Source organism: Amblyraja radiata, chromosome 15 (assembly GCF_010909765.2).
Source record: "Amblyraja radiata isolate CabotCenter1 chromosome 15, sAmbRad1.1.pri, whole genome shotgun sequence".
Classification (NCBI taxonomy): Eukaryota; Metazoa; Chordata; class Chondrichthyes; order Rajiformes; family Rajidae; genus Amblyraja; species Amblyraja radiata.
Window position 1 is genome coordinate 24,471,096 of NC_045970.1, and position 25,136 is coordinate 24,496,231.

General features: G+C 44.3%; 1 protein-coding gene across 2 annotated transcripts in view; it reads right to left on the reverse strand.

Moving 5' to 3' along the window:
• Positions 1 to 25,136, reverse strand: part of wdr11 (WD repeat domain 11) — a 106,315-nt gene that overhangs the window by 40,635 nt on the left and 40,544 nt on the right. For both annotated transcript variants that reach the window (XM_033033820.1, XM_033033821.1), the window contains exons 9-17: positions 24,413 to 24,522; positions 22,664 to 22,840; positions 21,407 to 21,491; positions 18,747 to 18,853; positions 18,110 to 18,185; positions 12,694 to 12,802; positions 7,963 to 8,087; positions 6,928 to 7,075; positions 1,061 to 1,167 (exon numbers count right to left, since the gene is read on the reverse strand). In XM_033033820.1, the coding sequence (XP_032889711.1) occupies positions 1,061 to 1,167; positions 6,928 to 7,075; positions 7,963 to 8,087; positions 12,694 to 12,802; positions 18,110 to 18,185; positions 18,747 to 18,853; positions 21,407 to 21,491; positions 22,664 to 22,840; positions 24,413 to 24,522 (1,044 nt within the window). The remainder of the gene's footprint in view (positions 1 to 1,060; positions 1,168 to 6,927; positions 7,076 to 7,962; positions 8,088 to 12,693; positions 12,803 to 18,109; positions 18,186 to 18,746; positions 18,854 to 21,406; positions 21,492 to 22,663; positions 22,841 to 24,412; positions 24,523 to 25,136) is intronic.

Below are 25,136 nucleotides of genomic sequence, written 5' to 3' on the forward strand. Positions count from 1 at the left end.
GAGTCACTCCAGATTTTGTATCTATTAGAGGATTCTAGATGCCCGCTATATGGTCTACATGACCTGCACGCATATCCAGGTCATGTAGAGTTCATTTTATTGGAGGTCTTCTGTGGGTAAGGGAGAACCAGTGGATAAGAAAATTACCAGTGCATTTGATAAAATGCCGCAGAAACGTTATAAAGAAAAATAAATGTTCAAGGTTTAGAAGGAAAAGTTTTGGGCTGGATGAAAGGTTGGCTGGCTAACAGGGAACTGAAAATAGGCATTAATGGATGTTTTACTTGTTGTCATGACGTGATGGGTGATGGGTCACAGATACTTTGTACACTTTATATAGGATTTGGATGAAGGCACTAAACCTATGCTTGCTAAATTTACTAATGATACAAACATAGATAATACAGTAAGGTGCAAAGGAGATGTAAGGGGCTTAAAAGTGGTATATAAGAGGTGAATAAATGGGCAATGAGCTTTAAACATTTTTTAGGCAATGGCAAATAGATATTTGATAAAGAAGGAAATGAAAAGCAACTACAGGTAGTTGGAAATAAGATGAGGTTACAGATCAGCCAATTGGCCACATTAGCACCTAATTTGTAAGTACTGCTATAGAAAAATGATTTAGCGCACGCAGGAGTTTCCTCGTAACAACCACAAGTAGACAACATTACTTCTGCTGCCATCCATAAGATGTTGAGGAGCATGAGTGCGTCAACAAGAGCCCGCATCAACATCGCTGATTTCTGTGGGAGCCTTCATGTCCAATGTGAATGGTCAAGACTTGATGTGATGAAATACCTAGATGTATGACTGGGGGCAAAGGGCAGACCACTCAATCCCCTTTCCATCAGCCCACCGCTGAAGAAGAGATCATACATAGTTTGGGATCTTCAAGGGAAACCTGTGAGCTTTGCATTGTGCCCATCAACAGATTCTGGGTGGATGGACGTGAACCTCACCACAAACCAGCCAGCTGATCCTACAATATTGTGACCCTGGTGAAGCATAATCACCCAATTATTAGACACAATATTTCAGAAGTTCTAATTTCCCTTACCTTGAAAGCCTAGCTTTTAAGTCCCAAAAGTTCACGTTTCCATCGACATCGCCTAGCACCAGGACATCCCCCTTCCATGCAATGCACGTGATGCTGCCCATGTCTCCCTGCAAGTAGGTCAGAGTTATTTCTTTAGACCGAATGAGTAAGAAGAAAACAGCATTCAGTACACACACTGCAGATGTACATTTAACTTATACATTTACAAAACACCGAATTTCAGTGGCCATCGATCTTCATGCACTTGGGATTACGACAATAGGCTATCCTACAGCAGCACTTATGTACTGAATGATTCTAGCTTTAACACAGCCATATTGCAATAAATGTAATCAATATATTTTAAGAACCTTGAGATTGAAAGGCTATTTCTTTCCACTGGCACAATTGTACATTCAATACTTGACAAGACTTTTTATTCCCTCTAGATTTATGCTTCAACTGAGGACCTTCTTGCCTCTAGTACATCGTTGTTCTTAAGTAATTTGAAAGTTAATTTACTTCCTTTGACAATCTGCACTTGGGACTTTTCAACAAGTTCACTTAAGACTTTCAACAATGCTAAATTTTTAGATACAATCTTCTCCAAGGTTAAAATACCACCGGGTGGCGTCAGCAATGACTGCCTCGCCAACAGTCTGTCTGTCCCTTCCTTCTTTTTTGTGTGTTTGTATGTGTTAAATGTATGTTTTTTGTATTTTTTAGCTTTAGTTTTATGTGGGGGGGGGGGGGGGTGGGGGGTTGGAGGAACCTTTTTCTAATCTCTTGGATGCTATTTTTATTGTATTGTAGCTCCATCCGCACTGCAGCGTAACATCGAGGAGATGGCAGCCTTTGCTCGAGACCGACTTTGAGAGCTCCACTGGACTTAACATCACGGAGCTCGCGGTCTCTGGTTAGAGGCCGACTTCGGGAACTCCAAGCCGCAGGAGCTTCGATCGTCCAGACGCGGGAGCTTCGACCGCCCCGACTCGGGAGCTTCGATCGATCTGACTGCGGATGGTTCGACTGCCCCGAGCGCAGGAGAATAAAAGAGGAAGAAGGTTGGACTTTATTCCCTTCCATCACAGTGAGGAACGTGGAATCCACGGTGGTGGATATTTATGTTAACTTTTATGTAGTTGTGTCTTCTGGACCAACCTACATTGAGAGACTTTATCAAAATGTTATGGGTTAACATATGATGAGCTTTTGATGGCACTGGAGTTCAGAAGGATGAGGGGAGACCTCATTGAAACTTACCGAATAGTGAAAAACCTGGATAGAGTGGATGTGGAGAGGATGTTTCACTAGTGGGAGAGTCTAGGACCAGAGTTAAGGAAGAATTTCTTTAGTCACAGGGTGGTAACTCTGTGGAATTTATTGCCACAGAAGACATTGGAGGCCGTTAATGGATATTTTTAAGGCAGAGATAGATAGATTATTGATTAATACAGGTGTCAGGGGTTATGGGGAGAAGGTGGGATAATGAGGTTAAGAGAGAGAGAGAGAGAGAGAGAGAGAGAGAGAGAGAGAGAGAGAGAGAGAGAGAGAGAGAGAGCGAGGGAGATAGATCAGCCATGATTGAATGGCCGAGTAGATTTGATGGACCGAATGGCCTAATTCTACTCCTATTTTTTAGGAAAAGTCTTACTAAAAGCCATGTATACAATAGGTACAGTGCAGGTACAGCGGGCAATGAAGAAAGCTAATGGCATGTTGGCCTTCATTGCGAGAGGATTTGAGTTTTGGAGCAAAGAGGTCCTACTGCAGATGTACAGGGCTCTGGTGAGACCACTTCTGGAGTATTGTGTGCAGTTTTGGTCTCCTAATTTGAGGAAGGACATACTTGCTATTGAGGGAGTGCAGCGTTGGTTCACCAGTTTAATTCCCGGGATGGCAGGCTGACATGTGATGAAATTATGGATTGGCTGGGCTTGTATTCACTGGAATTTAGAAGGATTGGAGGGGATCTTTTAGAAACATATACAATTCTTATGGGATTGGACAGGCTAGAAGCAGGAAAAATGTTCCCAGTGTTGGGAGAGTTCATTTCCAGAACCAGGGGTCGCAGTTTAAGAATAAGGGGTAGGACTGAGATGAGGAAAAACCTTTTCACCGAGAGAGTTGTGAATCTGTGGAATTCTCTGCCACAGAAGGCAGTGGAGGCCAATTCACTGGATGTTTTCAGAGAGTTAGATTTAGCTCTTCAGGCTAATGGAATCAAAAGATATGGAGAAAAAGCAGGAACGGGGTACTGATCTTGGATGATCAGCCATAATCATATTGAATGGCAGTGCTGACACGAAGGGCCAAATGGCCTACTCCTGCATCTATGTTTCTATGTTTTTAATATCCACCAGCATACCACAATCTCCTTTGTCACCTCCCTTATTAAACAAAGGAACAACATTGGATGTTCTCCAGTCCGCCAGGACCTAGCATGTGGCCAAAGAAGGGGTAAAGATCTTCATCAAGCGTCCTGCAATCTCCCCTCTTGCCTCTCTCCATAACCTGAGATAGGTCCCATAAGGCCTTGGTGATTTATCCACCTTAAGATTCTTCAGAAGCCCCAACACCTGGATCCAAACTACTCCTGAATATTAATATTCCACCACACCAACCTCACATACCTCCAATGTCCTTCACGTTGATGAATACAGAGGCAAAATAAATGTTTAGTACCCTCTGTGCACCCTCTCATGCCAAGCATATATTGTCTCCTTTATCCTTAAGTGCTCTTACCTTCTCCCTGGTTACACCCTTGTTTTTAACGTACATTTAAAATGCCTGGGGATTTTATCTGACTCGCCAGACATTTCATGGCCCCTTTTGGCCCTTCTCATGTTCTTTCCTGCTTGCATCTTTCAAAGGCCCCGTCTGATTTCATGTTTCTAAACCTTACATGCACTTCTTCTTGACCAAGTTTATGATTCAGTCAGTGGCTTATTTTCATTGAACTAAATAGGCTCCCATTACTGAAATAGGAATACTATCATTTTGAATAAAACATGCTTTTTCTTCCACACACCGACATTCATCAGTAGAAAAACAGAGCAGTACCATAAAAACAGAACCCATCACGACAATAATCTCAAGTGGTAGCAATAATGAGCCTCCCACAGAAATTACATTCAAGGTATATTTATGCTGACAGTATTAGGCAGCTCCGTTTGGAGAATATCAGAATGAAGATCATTAATATCGTACTGTTCCCATTAAAAAATATATAATTCTCATGTTCTTAAATAAAAGTAGATTATTTATTTATTTGTTAATTTACAAATCAAACTGCAATTAAAACTGAAGAAAACACTATCATAAATTCACATGGGTCCTGCAACATCAAAAATTCTATACAATGCTCTGACAGCATAGAAGCCTATTAAAATTAATGCAGCGAATGCAACACAGTTAAGAGATGAACTTTGAAGAAACATTTCCAAAACACACATCTAGGGATTATACATCAAAAGCAGGCACATAAGTATTTCCGAGCTTCTACATGGAGATGTCTACATCTGCGCCGTTCATTAAGAATATCCTGGACATATCAAAGAAGCCCCATCACCTGGCTATACCTTCTGCCACTCATCACTCCTATCCCATACATCATCACTCCTCACATCATCTCACTTAATGATTACATCTTTGTTCAATTCTTGTGTAATTCTCAGATCATATCCTCTTCCCATCCTGTTTCAACCATTGTCTGGCACTAGTTAAAAACTCTCTCCCATTTTACTTTTAATTAGGTTTTCAAATTCAAAACCATCTACCATTTGGTTCTAAATTCACCATGCAATTAAACACTTAGGTCAACCTTTATCTTGAGTAACTGTATGTTAGGTGGAGTTTCACTTTAACCTTTCTGATTGTAAAATATACACTATCTCTTGACAACATTCTCCAAAACACAAACAGACTGATAATTCCAGACTGATAATTCCATCGCCTGGCTTATCGCCATTGTTTCTGTCCCATTCACGGATATTAATTTGTCCGATTGCCGCTCACCAATACTGGAGAGCTATTCGCAAAAGTAACTAATAGAAAGGCCGAAGCCATTATCTTCTTGCTCCTTCACAAATTCCTTCTCCCTCTCCCAATCACAGTGTCATATTAGATTAAGTAATTCAACCTTAAAAACAACTGTCAACCACAGCAGCATCAGAACAAACCTTTAGAATACATCCTGTAGACCAGCATTTCACAATATTTAGCCTGTAAACAACTATTTTACAGGAAGATGACTGAATTTCATTTTAGAATGAGGCAAACTAATACGATAAAGTTGCCTTCCTCCACAAAAGGAAAAATTATTTGCTGTGCATGCATGCAGAATTATCTAGGGAATGAGGAATCTGGATTTCTTTTATAATATAGTCTGTGCCATGAGCACTGGCCCCTTAATGCCCAAGTGACTCAGCCAGCTGCAGTTCTTTCCACATCCATTTCTAATTATAGTTTTATGCTAGCTGGTTTGCATATTTGAACTTGTGTGTTAGAGAAGGTAGTCAATATTATTCATCTAAGCGAGAAAAAAAAAAGTAATGTTGTAAATAGAGTTTCCGAACAACATATGTTTGAACCCAGTTGCATGCAAAAAAAAATCAAAACTCAGAACAAAATTGAAAGCACCAATTTCATCAGAGCAAATACCTTACTCCTATCACAAGCACTTCAGCTGATATTACTCGGTTAAGACTCCACTTAAAAGAACAGTGCACTTTGTCCCTACTTCAAAACTGTTCTACTGAGCAAGATGCTAATTGTGCACTGAAATAGGATGGCTCTACCCCAGCATGTGTTTTATCCCCATATTCAGAAAAATATGCCTAATTATACAGTATCTTCTTGCTACTTTATCAAATACAATTATCCTGTTGATTCACTGTATTATTCTCAATGATCAGTCAACAGCGATTGAACTGGTTGGAAATGGTGGATTACTAGAAAATAGAATTCATCCCACCTAGCTTCATACAAGTGTAGATGACAACAAGACCCCACGAGTTAAGTGATTCAGGAAGCCTACGTGGGTCAATGTTGCTTGGACTGCCATCACACATTCAGCAGCATGCATTCAACTCTTGAGACATCCTAACCTTTATCCGCGCAAACCCAAACCAAAGTTCTGGAGTAAGCTAGGGAGAAAACTAGCAAACAGAAGCTCTATTCTGGAGAAACCTATGCACAATGATGCATTTATATGGATATAAAACATCAATCCTGTATGTCTTTGAAATTTCTAATTTAGTGTTAGTCATAGTCAGTTTTTTTTGCCATGAACCCATGCAAACGGCTGGACTCATATTACAATATTATGGGTATGACAATATTTTACACAAACAGAAGCAACTCTCATTAAAGTCTGTGCTGAATTTGAATTCTGGCTGCTGAGGAGATCAGTCTCTGCCAAAATTACTGGATAAATGAATGTACATCAAAAGTACATTTATTACAAAAGTTAGGGCACAGCTGGAGGTAAGGAAATATGGTCAATCAAATCCAATTTTTTCATCAACTGTGCACTCTTTACTTGATAATCTCTAGGCGATTGTTCTGCATAAACAACCCCTTATCCTGCATGTGACTGCTTTTCAAGAATATTAGGCTTCAACCTTCACTTAGAATTAATCACAAAGAATCCAATAATCACCATCAATCATCAAATCTTTAAAACTGTAACGGCAAAATGTTCAATATATTTAGGCACTGTTATTAATTGCAGCGCATAATTTTGCATCTGCTCTTATTACACCAGATGGTTAATTGTAGTTTTGATTTGTTGGTCATTTGCTGGATCATACAATTTGATGTTATTTCAATCAGTCTGCAAAATAACCCCATTACTTCACTGTAAATATTGGCCTTATTATACTTACATCTGGTGGAATTCGGACTCCATCCTTCATTACATTTCCTTCCACAGTGAGATGGAAGGCTTGTCCATCATTGTCAGTGAATATGAAGTGCTCACGTGCAGAGATGTTCTGGCTAAATTCAGCTTTACTTTCTGCCTCCTGTAGCAAACTGGAGAATTAACAGAGCAGATTTATTGCATTTACAGTCAATACATCTTAACCTTGACATTTCTAATAATACATACATGGCTACTTTTAATTGACTCGAATCAAATCATTTTTAAGAACAAGCCAAACTATGATCCCACCACTCGAGCTAAATAAGGTAAAAGTGATGAACTGGAAACAGAATTCAAACTAATGTTTTTGATTCATTTAATTAGTGTCAGTCATAGTCAAAAGCAAAATGTCACTGCAGGACAAGAACTGATATCGAAGGAACTAATTGAACAGTGAAAAATACCATAATAGGATCATTGGTACTGTTCCATTCCATAGGCATTTCTTCATGCATAGATAAATATAGATGATGCAGGCATCTTAATTGAGCAAATACCTTTTCTAATCCTCATCTGCTCATCATCATCATCGGCGGTCACTCGATACAAGCATGACTGTCCTCTCATGGAGGACGCCTGTGTGTGACTTTGTTTAACGTGGGGAAACTGGTGCGCTTGACAGATCTGGGTCAGAATCCAGTGGCATGGAATCCAAGGTGACCGGAGACCCTTTTTCTGCTGCAGCCTTCAATCGCCTATCCAGCCGTTGTGACACTCCATTAAAGTCAGCCATCACCCTCCGCCTGTTCCACCGTTGAGGTCTTGGTTGGATTGCTCTTTGTCAGAGACCTCCCCCTCGACCTTACCGCCATGGGTGACCTTACCAGGAGCATAGCTCCAGATGGCATCGCTCTCAGGATCTCAGGACCACACAAGCTTCTCCATCACGACAAGGTGACAATCCACATCATCTGCTACCCACTACATCTCCTCTTAGCGTCTTGGAAAATCAACCCTGTCAGTATCAGCAGTACCCAGCCACTCTTTCTCAAGTTACCTGATCATAGGTGACTCAACATTGTTGGTTTCAGAATCAGAAACTACAGTTTGTCTGGCCATGGCTTCTCGAACTGCAAGCTGCTTTCTGCGCAAACTCTTCAAGTTATGGGAAGGGGACCACTCCTGTAGATGAAGCAGCATAGTGAATTCTTCTGTGCTTTCAAGTTATCTCAAATAATATTCCTCACTTTTTTTTAGTTCAATATATCAAATTAGACCAATCATTCTAAGCACATATACAAATGAAAACCTATAAAATACATTGATGAGATTTGTACATCTAAGTTCCAGGGACCAAGAGTGGAAAATATAAACTCAGCTTCAGTTCTTCATTGTGCGTCTCTTTCAGTTTACCCAGTCTTTTAGTAAGAGCACAGAATGTCAAACATCTGCACCTTTCCCAATTCTATTCAGGTGTCCCTCTTATGGAAACATGCCCCACTTGTCCACTACAGCCAGCAAATCTAAAACCAGCTAGTTCTCCTGGAGCATAAGGCTTACCTTCACAGCACCATCAAGCCCAGAACTCTCTCCTCCAAATAACTTTTCATATTGTGCCTTGGTGACCCTCTAAGCTTCAAAATACCACCAGCCTATTCTTGAAAATGTTTCTTCACAGTAGAGAACAATGGCAAGTGGTCAAATGACGACATATGGCTTGCTTAGATGTTTGTGTGGAACAGTCTGAGTGCAAAAGCATGGACATAACAGATTGGAGGTAGGGGGAGACATGGATGTGTCAGTGTGAACTGGTGAACAGATGAAGACACATCCTGACATGCACACACAGACACGCAAAGGGACAGAGGCAAGGAGGCAGAGCAGCAGGAAATGGGCGAGCAGGGCAGGGGGCAGGGCTGGCATGAGAGAGAAAGAGCGAATGGCAGACCAGTAGGGTCATAGCAAGGAAGGTAGGGGAAGATAGGAGGCAGGGACAGTGTGAGTGAACTAGAAAGAAAATGTACCTTTAGGAACTGTTTTAGCAGAGTATGAATGGAAGTGAAGATATAAGCTACAGATGAAGAATTCTTAAATGACATGAAGTTGCTTCAAAAGTTCTTTGAGATCTTATAATTTACAACACTGGTCAGTAGTAGGAGGAATACTGCTACCCTGGCACTACTGTGGGTATGCAGGACTGCAGGTTAGCCTGGTGAATGTGCATCGCCCTTGGTACACGTTGTTTTTCCAAAAATAAACTTTATTCAGAATAAAAAAATATAAACAAAACCAAAACTGTGTAAAGACTCTTCTCAGCGTCAAAACATTCATTACCTCGGTATTCACACCTATCTTTAAAAACAAAACACACCTGCCACATGTGGCCCCTGGGCAATATCCATCATCTTGTCTGAGGGGTATCTCCACCTGTCTCTGTCTATGTTCATCAGTGGAAGGTCTCTAGACTATGCTCCTTCCCCACAGAGCATTGGCTGCACCAAGCTTCAGTGAGTCCCTCAGCACATACTCCCGCAGTCTGGAATGGACCAGCCAGCAGCATTCCCTTAAATCTCACTGTGCTGGGAGGCCAACGCGTTTCAGAGTCTTTCACCAAGTTAATGATTTTCCAGCAGCATTTGATGGCAGTCTCTGAATGTGTCCCTGGGAGCATTCAGTTAATCAGAATGGTATATAGTTGTTTGGGATGATCCGTGACAAGGATCCTTGCATCATTCTCCGGACCGTCTTTGCAAATCCATACTCGGCAAAGAAGTGGGCCACCATCTTTCCTCCATAGCAGCTATCTCATGGGCAGCATGTATCAGTTGCAAGATTCCAACGGTACAGGCAGGATCTAATTAGGAGGGCCCTTTTCACCGCCAGCCAAACGAGGTCTTGGTGTTTATCGGGGATTTATGGCGATGGGGAATTTTGCCAGACAAACTGTGCAGTCTGCTCAAGGATCCATTGAGTCCTTGTCATGCAGTGCCTACGGAATGTTCCGTGCTGATCACTGCCCGATGGACGTGGTCAAAGGTGTAGGTGTGGGAGAATCTTCCCGCTATGGTCTTTGATCCCAAGATGCCTCTGTACATCAATGCAGTTAAAGGTTCTGCCATTATCAACATATTTCCTCCTTGACATTTGAACTCGCAAAGTGCAACACCTCACACTTGCCCAAATTGAACTCTGTCTGCCATTTCTTGGCTTTTATCTGTAACTGATCTATATCCCACTGTTTCCTTTTCATCTTCACTTTCTGCAACAACACCAATTCTTACAAACTTACTGCGCAGGAAGGAACTGCAGATGCTGGTTTGCCACGAAGGTAGACACACAATGTTGGAGGAACTCAGCAGGACAGACAGCATCTCCGGAGAGAAGGAATGGGTGGCATTTTGGGTTGAGTCTTCTTGAGACAAAGTCAGGAGAGAGGGAGACTAGAGATATGTAGAAGGGCAACGTGTGAAAATGACAGATCAAAGCAGACGATGATCAAGGAAATGTAGAATGGATTATTGTTAGTTGAGGGGAAGGTAACAACGAAGTATAAATCAGCAAAATTAATCAGGAGGACAGCGAATCTAGTCCGAGAACTAGGGTGAGGGAGGAAAAGAGGGAAAGCAAGGGGTACTTGGAGTTAGATAAATCAATATTCATACCACTGGTTGCAAGCTGCCCAAGTGAAATAAAAGGTGCTGTACCTCCAATTTGCATTGGGCCTCACTCTGACAGTGGAGGAGGCCCAGGACAGAAAGGTCAGTGTGGGAATGGGAGGGGGAGTTGAAGTGTTTTGCATAGATTGCATTGGCTAGGTGGGCTGAGCGGAGGTGTTCAGCGAATCGATCGCCGAGCCTACGCTTGGTCTCGCCGATATATAGAAGTCCACACCTGAAACACCCAATACAGTAGATGAGGTTGAAGGAGGTGCAAATGAACCTCTGCCTCATCTGAAAGGACTGAAGGGGTCCATGGACGGTGTCGATGGAGGAGATATTGGGACAGGTGCTGCATCTACTGCATTTGCAGGGGAAGATACCTAGGGATGTGGTGGTTTGGGTGGGAAGGGATGAGTTGACCAGGGAGTTGCGGAGGGAACAATCACTATGGAAAGCGGAATGGGGTGGAGATGGGAAGATGTGGCCAACGTGGTGGGATCACGCTGGAGGCGACGAAAATGTCGGAGGATTATGGGCTGTATGCAACGGCTAATGGGATGAAAGGTGAGCTCATCTATGATGGAAGAGAGGAACCCCCTTCCTCTCAGACTTTCACAAGGTTTCCCCTTCACTGCTAGGCCCAGTGAAGTATCTCCTGAAGCGCTGTCTCTCCACTCTCTGCCGAGTTTGTCATCTACCGTTGCCTCTGGTGTGATCACCCGAAGTCCATGTTGTATGTCTCTTGGAACAACTTCTCCTTATTTGTTCCACCACAGGATTGTGAACATGGTCTCAGTCTCCTACTCCCCACCCCTGCAACGTAAATAGCCTAAGAGTCGGCACATGACTGAGACATTTCATTGCTCACCCATTCTGACTTCCCTACGAACTCTTGACATCCTTCCTGGTGTGAGACCAGAGCTGACCCTGGAATCTATCCGGGGTTAGTCAGTGTTTGGCATGGCAGCTCAATGTGTTTTTGTCCCTGATTCCTCTATAAATAGGAGCAGGAAGGTTGGGTTGTTCAGCAGCGTTCTCCATTAGTCCGACCCCTTGACCTCGTGCCCTCAGACCCCGGGCCCCTCCTCCCGTCGCTCGCTTCCACACGGCTCCGTGTGTGAGTGTGGGAATCCCCCCCCCCCCACGTGGGACCTGCAGCCCCCCCCGGGTTTGGCGGCCCATGGTTATCCCTGTTTTGCATCCTGCACACTAGGGACAATTTACAGAAGCCAATTAACCTACAAACCTGCAGGAAACAAGAAAAAATTCACGTAGTCTCAGGAAGAACATACAAACTACGTACAGACGGCACGCAGTCATGATCCAACCAGAGTCTCTGGCACTGCAAGGCAGCAACTCTACCATCGCAGCTGTGTACCGCCCAATGTTTTTAAAGACAACTTTCATTGGAATTCTGAATCTGGGTTGCAAGTACAATGATGGCGATTCCAAGCAAAGGTAGTAAATACCATCTCATTAAGTTACAAATCAAATTCCCAAGCACTGGTACATGCAAGACTAAACTATTTAGTCCTATTCCTTGCTAATTTAATCAATCAATTTATTTGTCTTCTACTGCTTGAAAAATGAAAACTTTCTTTCCGAGTTCAGTTCAGCAGGGTATCATTTGCATTCCATATCCCATCAAAAATGACAGCATTGCATGGGAATATTGACAGATCATCAGGCAGGTGGTAGAAGACATTGCAGGTGAGTCCTGTGCTGAATTCAAATATGTTCATCAGGAGCTGGATTGCAGTCAGGACATGAATTCACACTGATTTTCCCACATTGAGAACAGTTAACCCGGATTTGATCACAGACTTGACGTGAGAACTTTCAATTCTCATCTACTCCCGATTGTTTCCTAGCAACCTGATGGTTGAAATGCTTCAAAATCTAGATGCTAATCCTCAGAGTAGTTTTAAAATCAACCTGATTAAATACACTGGGCTTAAAGATAATTGCCTAACTGGAATTGTATCATGTTTAGCAATTCTATATGAATTGGAACATATACATTTATATAACCACATACGCACAGACATAAACATTGCACTTAAACATAAGACATAAACACTTGAGATAAACATAGCACTACATTGCAGATGGCAAATGGATGTCCATACCAATGCTGTTACTGCAGGAAAGTTCTTTGCCATTTCTCGAAGTAGAGTACAAGTTCTAATATCCCACAGCTCCAAAGGTTTATCTCTGAACACCACTACCAGGAACTGCCTAAATAAAATAAATACATCATCCATTAGGTTAGAATGATGTGTTGTAATGCTTATGTTCACCAATACATGATATAAGATGATTCACAAAAGGAAAAATCTTTATTTAAAAATTTAAAAAGTACCCACGTTTTCTCAACATGTATTTAACCAAGAGAAGCTTAAAGGGGATGTCCCGCTTGGGCAACCTATTCCATGACTTCTGGCGAGTTTACCCTCAACTCATACTCGCAACATGGTCGACACGAGGTCGTAGGAGGTCTTTGTAACTCTCCTTCATGCTCAACAGTAGCTCCCATGTACTCAAGGCCTCAGCTAGTTCGTGGCGGTTTTTTTCAACGTTGAAAAATGCCCGCGAGGAAATAAAAGGTCGCCATGGAAAAAATCGATACTTTTTTTACTCGTAGGTTTAGTCATAGTAGGTTGTAGTAGGTCGGCATGTTAGTCGTAGGTAATCGAGGGTAGTCGTAGATCGTCCGTCATTGTCAAAGGGAGGTCGAAAGAGATTGAAGGAGGTCGTCTTAATTCCCCACTATTCGGTGTCCAATTTTCCCGAAGTTAAGGGCCTGTTCTACTTTCACGACCTAATTCACAACCTCTGCCGAGTTTGTCCTTGACTCATACTCGCAGCATGGTCGTAGGTAGGTCGTGATGCTAGTCGTAGGTACTCGTGGCATCAAGTAGGTCGGGCCGTTTTTCTAGTCTGATGAAAAATGTCCACGAGTTAAAAAGGTTGTGAATTAGGTCGTGAAAGTGGGACAGGCCCTTTAGTCGTAGTTAGTCGTAGCTAGTCTTCAACATAATCGAAGGAGGTCTTCTACATCGTCGAAGGAGATCTTCAACATGACATCTTTTCAAACTCTCCTAAGCTTTTCTAAACTCGCCAATTAGGTCGCCCAAGTGGGTCAGCCTGTTAAATCTCTGGATCGCTACCCTTTTGGAAATTTCATCACCCATAGATCGACAACAATTATATCTATTTACTAGACCAAGTACAGACCCGTTGGGTCTGTTCCCCCAACGTGCGGTTGTGGGGGGGGGAGGCGGCATGCAGCGTCACACACACTAACTACCCCCCCCCCCCGCACACACGCTAATTACCCCCCTTGATATTATATTAATATTATTAATTTGCTCCTTTTACCCAATAACCACCCTATCTACTGACGCATAGCCCCCAACTTGCAGTCACATCTAGGGGGGGGGGGGGGGCGGGGGTAGAGAGTGAGGGCAGAGAGAGAAGGGGGCAGAGACAGAGAGAGAGACAGAGACACAGAGAGAGAGGCAAGAGTGATGGGGGGGTGGAGAGGAGGATAAGAGGGAGGGTGGGTGAGGGGGGAAAGGTGGGGGAGGAGGGGATAGGAGAGTAGGTTGAGTGGAGAGAGAGGGGGTGGCTAGAGGTGGATGAGTGGGTAGCAGGAGGGGGAGGGTGTAGGGAATAGGGTAGGGGGTGTGTAGGGGAGGGGAGGGAGGTGTAGGGGAGGAGGGAGGTGGGGGAGGGGAGGGAGGGGAGGAGGGGATGGGGGGAGAGAGGAGAGAGGGGGGGAGAGAGGGGGGGGGAGGATGAGAGAGGGGGCAAGGGGGAGAGAGAGGGGTGGCGGGAGGGGGGGAGAGGATGGAGGGGGAGAGGGGGGGAGAGGGAGGGGAAGGGAAGGGGGGAGGGGGGGGGGGAGGGGAGGGGGGGGGGGGAGGGGGGAGGGGGGGGGGGGGGGGGAGGGAGGGGGGGAGAGAGGGGGGAGAGAGGGGAGGAGAGGGGGGAGAGGAGAGGGGGGAGGAGATCGGGGGGAGAGGAGAGGGGAGAGGAGAGGGGGGGAGAGGAGAGGAGAGGGGGCGAGGAGAGGAGGGGGGAGAGGAGAGGGAGAGGGGGGAGAGGAGAGGAGAGGGGAGAGAGGAGAGGAGAGGGAGGGGAGAGGGGAGGGAGACGAGAGCGGGAGAGGAGAGAGAGGGAGGAGGGGGGGAGGGAAGAGAGGGGGGAGGGGAGACGAGGGAGGGAGAGGGGAGAGAGAGGGAGAGAGGAGATAGAGGGGGGGAGAGGAGAGGGGGGGGAGAGGAGATGGAGACGAGAGGGGAGAGGGGGGAGAGAGGAGAGGGAGGGGAGAGAGAGAGGAGAGGGGGGGGGAGAGAGGAGGGGGAGAGAACGAGAGAGGGGGAAAAGAAAGGAGAGGGGGGAGGAGAGAGAGGGGGAGAGGAGAGAGGGGGAGAGAGAGAGGGGGTAGAGGAGAGAGGGGGGAGAGGAGAGCGAGGGGAGAAGGAGGGGGGGGGGAGGGGGAGAGGAGGGGGAGGAGGAGAGAGGGAGGGGAGAGGGGGAGGGGGAGAGGAGAGGGAGAGTGAGGAGAGGGGGGGGAGAGGAGGCGGGGGGAGAAAGGAGAGGGGGGAGAAAGGAGGGGGGAGAGGAGAGAGGGGGGAGGAAGGAGGGGGGAGAGGAGAGGGGGGGAGGGAGAGGAGGAGAGGAGAGAGGGGGAGGAGGAGAGAGGGGGGGAGAGAGAGAGGGGGGGAGAGGAGAGAGGGGGAGGAGAGAAGGGGGGGAGAGAGGAGAGAGGGGGCGAGGATGAGAGGGGGAGGAGAGAGGGGGAGGAGAGAGGGGGAGGATAGAGGGGAGAGGGGAGAGGAGAGGGGGAGGGGAGAGAGGAGAGGGGGGGAGAGAGGAGGGGGGAGAAAGGAGGGGGGGGAGAAAGGGGAGGGGGAGAGGAGAGAGGGGGGAGAGGAGAGAGGGGGAAAGGAGAGGGGGAAGAGGAGAGAGAGGAGGGGGAGAGGAGAGGGGGAGAGGAGAGGAGGGGGAGAGGAGAGGCGAGAGGGGAGAGAGGAGAGAGGGGGGGAGGAGAGAGGGGGGAGAGGAGGAGAGGGGGGGGAGAGAGAGAGGGGGAGAGGAGAGAGGGGAGGGGAGAGAGGGGGAGAGGAGAGAGGGGGGAGCGGGGGAGGAGAGAGGGGGGGAGAGGAGAGAGGAGAGGGGGGGAGAGGGAGAGGGGGGGAAGAGAGGAGAGGAGAGGGGGAGAGAGGGGAGAGGAGAGGCTGGAGAGGAGAGGAGGAGAGGAGAAGGAGGGAGAGGAGGAAAGGAGAAGGAGGGAGAGGAGGAGAGGAGAGGAGAGGGGAGAGGAGAGGAGAGGGGCGGAGAGGAGAGGGGCGGAGAGGAGGGGGAAGAGGAGGGGGAAGAGGAGGGGGGAATGGAGGGGGGAGAGGAGGGGGGGAGAGAGGAGAGGGGGAGAGGAGAGAGGGGGGGGGGAGAGAGGGGGGGGGAGAGAGGAGGGGGGGAGAGAGGAGGGGGGAGGAGAGAGAGGAGGGGGACGAGAGGAGAGAGGGGGGAGAGGAGAGAGGGGGGGAGGAGAGGAGGGGGGAAGGAGGAGGGGAGGGGGGAGAGGGGAGAGGAGAGAGGGGGGAGGAGAGAGAGGGGGAGGGGAGGAGAGAGGGAGGGGAGGAGAGAGGGGGGGAGGAGGAGGAGAGAGGGGGGGGAGGAGAGAGGGGGGGAGGAGAGAGGGGGGGAGGAGAGAGGGGAGAGGGAGGGAGGAGAGGGGGAGAGGAGAGGGAGGGGGGAGGAGAGTAGAGGGAGGGGGAAGAGGAGAGGGAGGAGGAAGAGGAGAGGGAGGGGAGGGGAAGAGGAGAGGAGAGAGGGGGGAGAGGAGAGAGGGGGGAGAGGAGACGAGGGGGGAGAGGAGAGAGGGGGGAAGAGGAGAGAGGGGGAGAGGAGAGAGTGGAGAGAGGAGAGAGGGGGGAGAGGAGAGAGGGGGGAGGGGAGAGAGGGGGGAGAGGAGAGAGGGGGAGAGAGGAGAGAGGGGGGAGAGGAGAGAGGGGGAGAGGAGAGAGGGGGAGAGGGAGAGAGGGGAGAGGAGAGGGGGGAGAAAGGAGAGGGGGGAGAAAGGAGGGGGGAGAAAGGAGGGGGGAGAAAGGAGGGGGGAGAGAGGAGAGGGGAGGAGAGGTGAAGGGGGGGAGAGGAGAGGGGGGGAGAGAGAGTGAGAAAGAGAGAGGGATAGGGAGAGAGAGAGGAGGGGAGAGAGAGAGAGAGAGAGAGAGAGTGCCTTTTTAATTCAACGCAAACAACCATTTGCAGGCAGTGCTTTTTTACCTCAAACTAACTATATTTTCATTTTCAAACCAAATTAAGGGTACTCACAGTGCTGTAGACATTTGTTCAGTGTCATTCCGAGCTCAGAGTGACAGACTAATTGACAGAGCTCCAGCTTGCAGAGATTAATTGAGGCACACCACTTCCTGGTTTTATAGTCCCTCCCTCCCCCCTGCCGCCAGCGGGGGCAGCAGAGAGAATGGGAAATTTTGTAAAAACATTAATATCTCTGTCATTATTCATCGACGGGAAAAATCCTCGGCACACATGCGGCGGAGGGTGGCTCTGAGCGAGGTGGCCAAAAATGACGGCCGTAGGTGGCGGCGTTCTCTCGAAAATCGCAGCACAGAAGGCCAAAAGCGGTCAAGAACAGAGATTTAGTAATATATAAGATTACTAAAACTCTGTTTTTGTTTGTATGCGTGCGTGCATGTGCATGATATTCCAAAACCCCGCCAAAACAGTACACGATAGCACTACAATTTTTGGCCCACTATTATCCTGGGATGTAAATGAAACAAGGAGGGGGGAGTGGGGGAGGTAGGAAGTGGGGGGGGGGGGGGAGATAGAGGGAGAGGCGAAGAGTGGAGGAGCAGGGAGATAGAGGGAGAGGAGGGTGATAGGGAAGGGAGAGGCTTTCTGGAGGGAGTGACGGGGTAAAGGAAAGGAGAAGGGAGGGAGAGGCGAGGGAGGGAGTGGGGAGCGGAGGAGGAGAGGGGAAAGAAGAGGGAGGGTGAATATGAGGGGGAGGGAGTGCTGAGTGATGAGGGGGAATGGAGGACGATAGGGGTAGGAAGAGGGATGGTGAGGTGCAGTTGATGGAGGGTTGCCGTGACTCACGTCACAACGGGGATCCCTGGCATCACAACGGGATCCCCTCAGGCGCCTGCAGTTGGGGGCTATGGGTCAGTGGTGGAATATTGCCATGGGAGACAGGCCCAACGGGTGCGCAACTGGTCTAGTCATTACTAAACTTATGAACAACCGTCCTTACTACCAGCTCAAAATGAACGTGCTCAAAAATGAGCATGGATTATATTCTCAATGTAAATACTATAAGTTGCAAGGTGTCTTTTAAATGACTCCACTATCATTAGGCTCACCCAACATTGCCAGGGTTAAATATCAATGCCTTTTCTATCAAAACAGGCATAATAACAATGGTGCAAGTGCACAACTTTCAATACTACATTAACAAAAGCCTCGAGGGTAAGTGAATAACAATGTATTTTGAAATACTGCCATACTTACTTTAAATGGGATATTTTAATCATTTCTATTGGTGGTTCATCATTCCCTCGTTCACCTCTAAATGCAATACTTCTCCCTAGGTAGAAAAATTATTTGCTGAGAATGAGAAAATCAAACCCAATGAATAGCTGGTACTATTATGGTTGACTTGGTAACATTTCTACATGCCTGCCATGTATTCTGATCAACAGTAATACAATGAAAAACAGCATCACAAAGATTTATAAGGACATATATAATGTGTATACCTGTACCTATATAGAAACGAAGAATTGCAGGTCCTGGTCCATACCAAATATAGACGCAAAGTGCTGGAGTAACTCACATCTGCCTGTGCATTGTTTGTGTCTATCTTCGATTTAAACCAGCATCTGCAGTTCTATCCTATAGATCTTGATACAACTGGATTTGAATTTAGTTGAGCAATATCAATTTCTACATTGTCTACATTATTCACAAGGAATGAAGCACAAACTCCCTGTAGATAAAACAAACTTGTGGACACATCTATATCAAGATCTTTAATTTTGTAATTCTTATTTTGCTTATAAGCTTGCCATGCTTACAAATAAAACTAAATTTATTCTTCATCAATTTTCCGCTTAAAAGCATGAAGTATATATTTTGTTCTTCTGACCTGTTGCTAGATCAACCAGCTGCAGTTCATTCCGCACTAATCCCAGATTATTCGGCGTTGAGGTAGCAAAAGAAAGAAAACTGGCCAGGCTTGCCCACTCAATGCCCCTAAAGAAAGATTCAGTGGTAAAAAAAATGCCAACAATCTTGTTCCCAGTTCTTCTTATTATTCTTATTATTGAGCTAGATTGGAAGCACAGCGCCAGCACATGTTTATTTCTTCTGATTTACAAGTTTAAACTGAACTAGTTCAACACTGCTGGAAGCATACTTATTCTGTGCAGTGAATTAAAACGTGCCTGTCAGGAAACACACTGAAAAGCTGCAAGTGGGGCAAAACTGTCGGCTTTCAGTTATTAAACCACAAAATTGCCCGTATCTTTAGTATTTCATGCATAAAAATCAACAAGAAAATCCCAAAGCCACTTTTAATGATATATCATTATCCCTCCACACAAAACCTTCACCGACTTTATCTACGCAAATAAAGAGAATTAATAAAGTTGATAAAAACTCCTAAAGTAGTTCAGCTGTGAAATGCCTTAAAATTATTATAATGCAACACAAACAAATTTTCAAAAGCATACCTTTCAATACCATAATTACTGCTTTGCAAACTTTGTCCCCACAAAAGCCTTTTTAAAATATGTGAATTACAATTTCCACATGGAAATAGGTTAAAACAATGGGTTTCATTTAAAAATAAAATATTTCGAAATACCCAAATCCTGCGAGTACCTCAGTCTTAATTCCACAGTAAAGCGTTCAAACTATTTAATGAACTGCAGCCTTTCCTTTTTGTATTTAATGGGAGTGGCAATTCAGCCAAATGTTGGAGATCTTTTGAACTTACACTTGACAGCAAACAATGTTGGGCAAGGGGAGCAACATCACAGGCTAATGGATCTTTGGCGGAGATGCTTTTATAAGGGTCTAAAGTGGCCTTTATTAATAATTTCATTGACCAGCCCCAAACATTTCTACATAAAAGAATATGCTAAGCTACATTTTCCTGTCACCAACCCTTACCCTGTTACTTCCAATCCACACAAATATTCATACAAAGTGTTACAATTGTTTTAAATATCCATTTTTCGTGCACTTCTCTACACATTATTAAAATATACCTTATTTTGACAGGTTATGGCCAGTGACGAGATAAATTCAGGAGATGGAAGAAGAAGGCATTTAATTTTAAAATGTTGAGATAACAGGAGACATCAAACACCTGCTAACCTAGAAATGCATTCAACAATAATTAACCTCTGCCTCTCCGTTAAATTTATTTAGATACAAGGAACCGCAGAAAAGGACCAAAGGATACAAAGTGCAGGTGTAACTCCGCGGGTCAGGCAGCTTCTCTGGAGAATGTGTATAGGTGATGTTTCGGGTCGGGACCTTACTTCAGACTGCTTTATTAAGATTACTTCCTCACCAGGTGGCCTTATGGCACAGGCGAGGTTAGCAGCGAGAGGCCTCAAACAGTTCATGACGCACGCCACAGAAAATCAGCTGACATTTCAAATTTACTCAGTTCTTTTAATTTATAATTTTTAGTTTAATTGGCCAAATAACACGAGTGAAAAGCCCATATTCACCTAATCTGAGGTTCCTCTAATCTATTTTAAGATTGTAGATCTCAATGTTCCTTAATCTATTGTCACTGTTTATCCCATTTTTATGCTTCTCGATATAAGGAAGAAAAATCCTGGCTATATAAAAGTTCAAGTTTCAAGATATAAAGCAAATGTAATTTTAAAGTGTCACTCTCATTAAAGCCTGATGTGTTTCCTGCTGTATTCCACAAATGTAACCAAGCTGACATACAGGCATTAGATGCAACCATCACAGTTGAACGCTTGCCATCAGATTCTTCCATCAACCAAGTTAACTATGCTTGCCTAGGATTTTCTTTTCAAAGTGTAGACTTTATTCTAGTGAAGAAAGCTTCTCCTTTACTGATTTTCAATACCTTTAATTGTGAGTGCAAGAAATAGTTGACCTTAAAATGCCAAGAAAGAAGAGTACATGCACTCCTCAAAATAATTATCCATTTTATATTCCACTTTCCTTTCTGGGGAAATCCACTCTTCTAGCTGCCGCCTCGCCCCAGCAGCGCAACTGTTTAATGAAGTCTGGGTTACTTTCAATAGGTCAATTTTAGATTGCCATACTTTGTGTTACAAATGGGAGTTCTTCTAATTAAACAGCCAGTGAATGAAGCATAATGGAGTTTGGATTTTTATATCAGTGCAATGTTACCTGAGTGTGACTAACAACTAACGGAATCTTCCCCATTATGAAATATTAACATCATCAATATCAGTCATCCTTTAACATTAATTACATACACAAAGTGGGTTTGATAATTTGGAAGCAGCTGTTGCATCATTCCCTTTAATACCATGTCAATATGCTTTTAAAATTTGCAGTAAGGCATGTGAGTAGGCAGATGTTTATGAGCAATACTCATAATATGGAATAATGATGAAGCTCGTGGGGTAAAAGGTCACCTTTCAAAACAGAGAGTTAATTTTGCATTCTTCACGCTAATGTTTTTAAATCTCTATCTAACGCAGGTCATTTATAATTATGACTGAAAAGTAATGTATTTTTTGCGTTCCTTTTGTATACATGGAATGTTTATACCAAAAATCTTACTTGACTTCGCAGGAATGTATACTTAATTCCTTGTATAACAATCCACTTGTGAGATGATAAACCAACACAGATCCATTGCTGGTACCTGGAATGCAAATTGATTAAATAATAACACCATTAATTCCATTGTCAACCAATTGATCGAGGAAAAAAGATGTAACATATTGACTCATTGTATAATTTTATATACTCATTGGAAGTTGAGAGTCAATTCTTGTCAATACAGTCATCTAAACTGTGATCCAGATCAATCTTGCAAGTTCAGAGATACTCAGTCATTGGATCACCATGAGGCTAAGCCAAAAGCACGGATCCATCAAATGAGCTACATCACATCAAGTAGGGGACATTGAGACGGATCATTTAGAGCAAGTTACCACAATACGATTAATGTAAATAAATTACATCCAATAGGCAGCTAATGCCGTTCCAAAAATTAAAGGAAATTGAGTCTGAGGATGTATAAAGATGCAGGGGAAAAAATGAATCCCAATTCAAAATTGGTAATTTATATAGGGTGCCAGAGTTAAAAGTATAAAAAGCTCTCAGATCTGGATTTAAGCGCAACTTTGTTACAAAACAAGCTAATAAAATCAATGTTCTCCGCCCAGCTCGGCCTGTGGACTCGGAAGCCGCGGTCTCCAGTACGAAGCAACCGTGTGTGTTCCGATCATCATGGCGAGAGGGCCTGTACATCGGGCCGTCCGTAGCGGCGACTGCGGAGGATTAAAAGGCCCCGACTACGGGTGAACAAAGAGGAAGATGACTGAATTTTATTGCCTTCCCTCATAGTGGGAAACATTGATTCCGCTGTGGGGGATGTCCATGTTAAATTCTATCGTGTATTGTGTTCTTTTTATTTGTATGGCTGTATGGTAACTCAAATCTACTGTACCAATTGGTGCATGTGACAATACATGTAACATGAACTTGAACTTAAACTTGAACATTTCAAGTCTTGCAGTTTCTGAATAAATTTTCATAGGTTCTTAAAAAATGTCAAAATATTTAAGATATTAAAAACAATTATTTCCCAAGTTGGTTATTGTTGTAATACCGTGAAGACCATGGACAAACTTGATCACTATGAGAGGCACATGCATCACAAATTTATGCATATCCTTCATGTTTTGGAGCAAGCACATGGACATTGGTGAACATGTACATTGCCTTAATCTCAGCTTTTTATTGAATGCAGAAAGGCCTTTGTCTCTCATTGTACAACCACGTAAAGAATTTCCTGTAGCAAGTACTCACCAACAGCCAACAATGGCTGATAGTTCTTTATGTTCTTGGTAGTAAGGGGTGGACACATTCGGATAACAAACGGTGGCAGTGGAAGACCCGACAACAAGCCAGTCAACAGGAACTTCAGCTGAACCCCCTGCTGGTGCAGAACCTTAGGCAACACTGCATCTACTGTTAGGCTTTGTCCTGTCAGAAAAATAAATTGTGAGAACAGATGGTAGACATGAAATGCTGGAGTAACTCCCTTCTGAACGGTCTCGACCCGAAACGTCACCCATTCCTTCTCTCCAGAGATGCTACCTGTCCTGCTGAGTTACTCCAGTATTTTGTGTCTACCTTCGATTTAAACCAGCATCTGCAGTTCTTTCCTACACATTGTGAAAACAGATCATGTGGTACATATTACAATTACATTAACCATCACATTGAAAAAGTCAAGTTTGCAGCTCAAGACACCAAATTGTTTGCAAGCCATGCTGTAGAAAATCAGCTGGCGATTTCAAATTTACCTTTAATTCTTTAAATTTATACCATTTAATTTCATTGACCACATTTCTAAAGTAGCAACCAGCAGATGCTGGTTTACCAAAGGGAGACACAAAATTCTGATATATTCCAGCATTTTGTATCTTTCTATTTTTAAGTGGATTGGTTGTAGAAAATGCAAACTCTCTCTCAGAATTATATATCACTGTTTCCACTTCATGAAAATGGTATAAACATGGACTCGGGGTTGGCTCATGGGCTTGAAGCAGCCGTGTGTGTTCCGATCATCAAGAAAGTGCAGGTATAAGTGTAAAACTTGGAGTATTGCATGCAGTTCTGGTCACCCCATTACAGGATGTAAAGATGGGTGAGGGTACAGAGGAGGTTTACCAGAATGCTGCCTGGATTAATGGGTTGCAGCTACACTGATAGTTTGGACAGACTTTAATTATTTCCTTTGGATCATCGGAGGTTGAGGGAGACCTGATGGAAGTATATAAAATTATGAGGGCCATAAGTAGGAAAGGCAGCCAAAGCCTTTTTCCCCAGGGTGGAAATGTCCAACAGAGAATGTGGAGGTCTGGGCCACATTGCCAGGGTTGGTGGTGGAGGCTGACACAATGGTGGCATTTAAGAGACTTTTAAATAGACACATGGAAGTGTATGGAATAGAGGGATATGGATCATGTACAGGCAGATGAGATCAGTTTAACTAGGCATCATGTAGAAACAAAGAACTGCGGGTGCAGGTAGACAATGCTGGAGTAATTCAGCAGGTAAGGCAGCATCTCTGGAGAAAAAGGACTCTGTCTGAAGAAGGGTCCCGACCCGAAACGTCACCACCCTTTTCATATTTCACCCTCTGTCATATTTTTAGTTTAAATGATATGAAGAGCTTATTTCACAGCATGCAAACATGCAGTGCAACAAGTATGATCAAATCTTCCATCTATTAAACGTTCTTTGCATAATAAGACAATATGCTGAACACTAGTTTCTGCATTATTAGATGTTATTCCTATTAATACCCAGACTCACTTTGAACTCAATTATTTTAGGTGTTACACAGCAATACCACACATTTTCCAGTAAACAGTGCAAGCTGAGTGGGAGTGCAGGAGAATGGGGCCCCATGAGCGAAGGGGAGTGTGTGAAGCATCAACTGGTGAGTCAGAAGCAAACCATGGGATTTCCAAACAGTCAGGTAGCAGATTATTAGAGGTTTATTGTATTGTGCATTACTAAGGCAAGAGTCCAGAATATTACTGTTACCTATCATGTTATCCAAGGAGAGGTCTGCAAGCTTTTTTTGTTGGGTGCTCAAAGGAATTCCACAAAATGAAGCTGGACAGTACAACGGAGAGGCTGTGGAACTTGAGTAACTGATACAAATAGAAAATAGCAATTAATAATGCAGCAGTAAAACAAAAACATAAATATCAATAAAAAATACCACTGACATGTGAATTGAGATAATCAAAATATGTTCAATACAATGACTAAATGAATTCAATAAGCAAGTTCATTTCACTATGAAAATATGAGGTGAACCTGGGAATTGCAATGGAATAGAGCCCATACACTAGTAAAACTGGAACTGGTTGATTGAAGACAAAATGATAATAAGACATGGGAATTAAATGCCACTACATCAACAACCTCAAAAATAGAGGAATGTTTAGTTTTATTAAGTTTAGAGATATAGCATGGAAACAACCTTCACCCCACCGAGTCCATGCCGAACTGTTCACATTAGTTCTACCGCTTTCTCATCCAATCCCTACACATTAGGGCAATTTATAGAGGTCAAATAACCTACAAACTTGCATGTCTTTGGGATGTGGGCATAAACCGGAGCACCCGAAGAAAAAACGGTGCTGTGAGGCAGCAGCTCAGCTGTGCGCTACTGTGCGCCTAAATGATTAGCGATATTCTCAAATTGGAAGTAAACAGGTAAGACAAAATTTCAGTCCAACATTTATTCTATGTTATTATG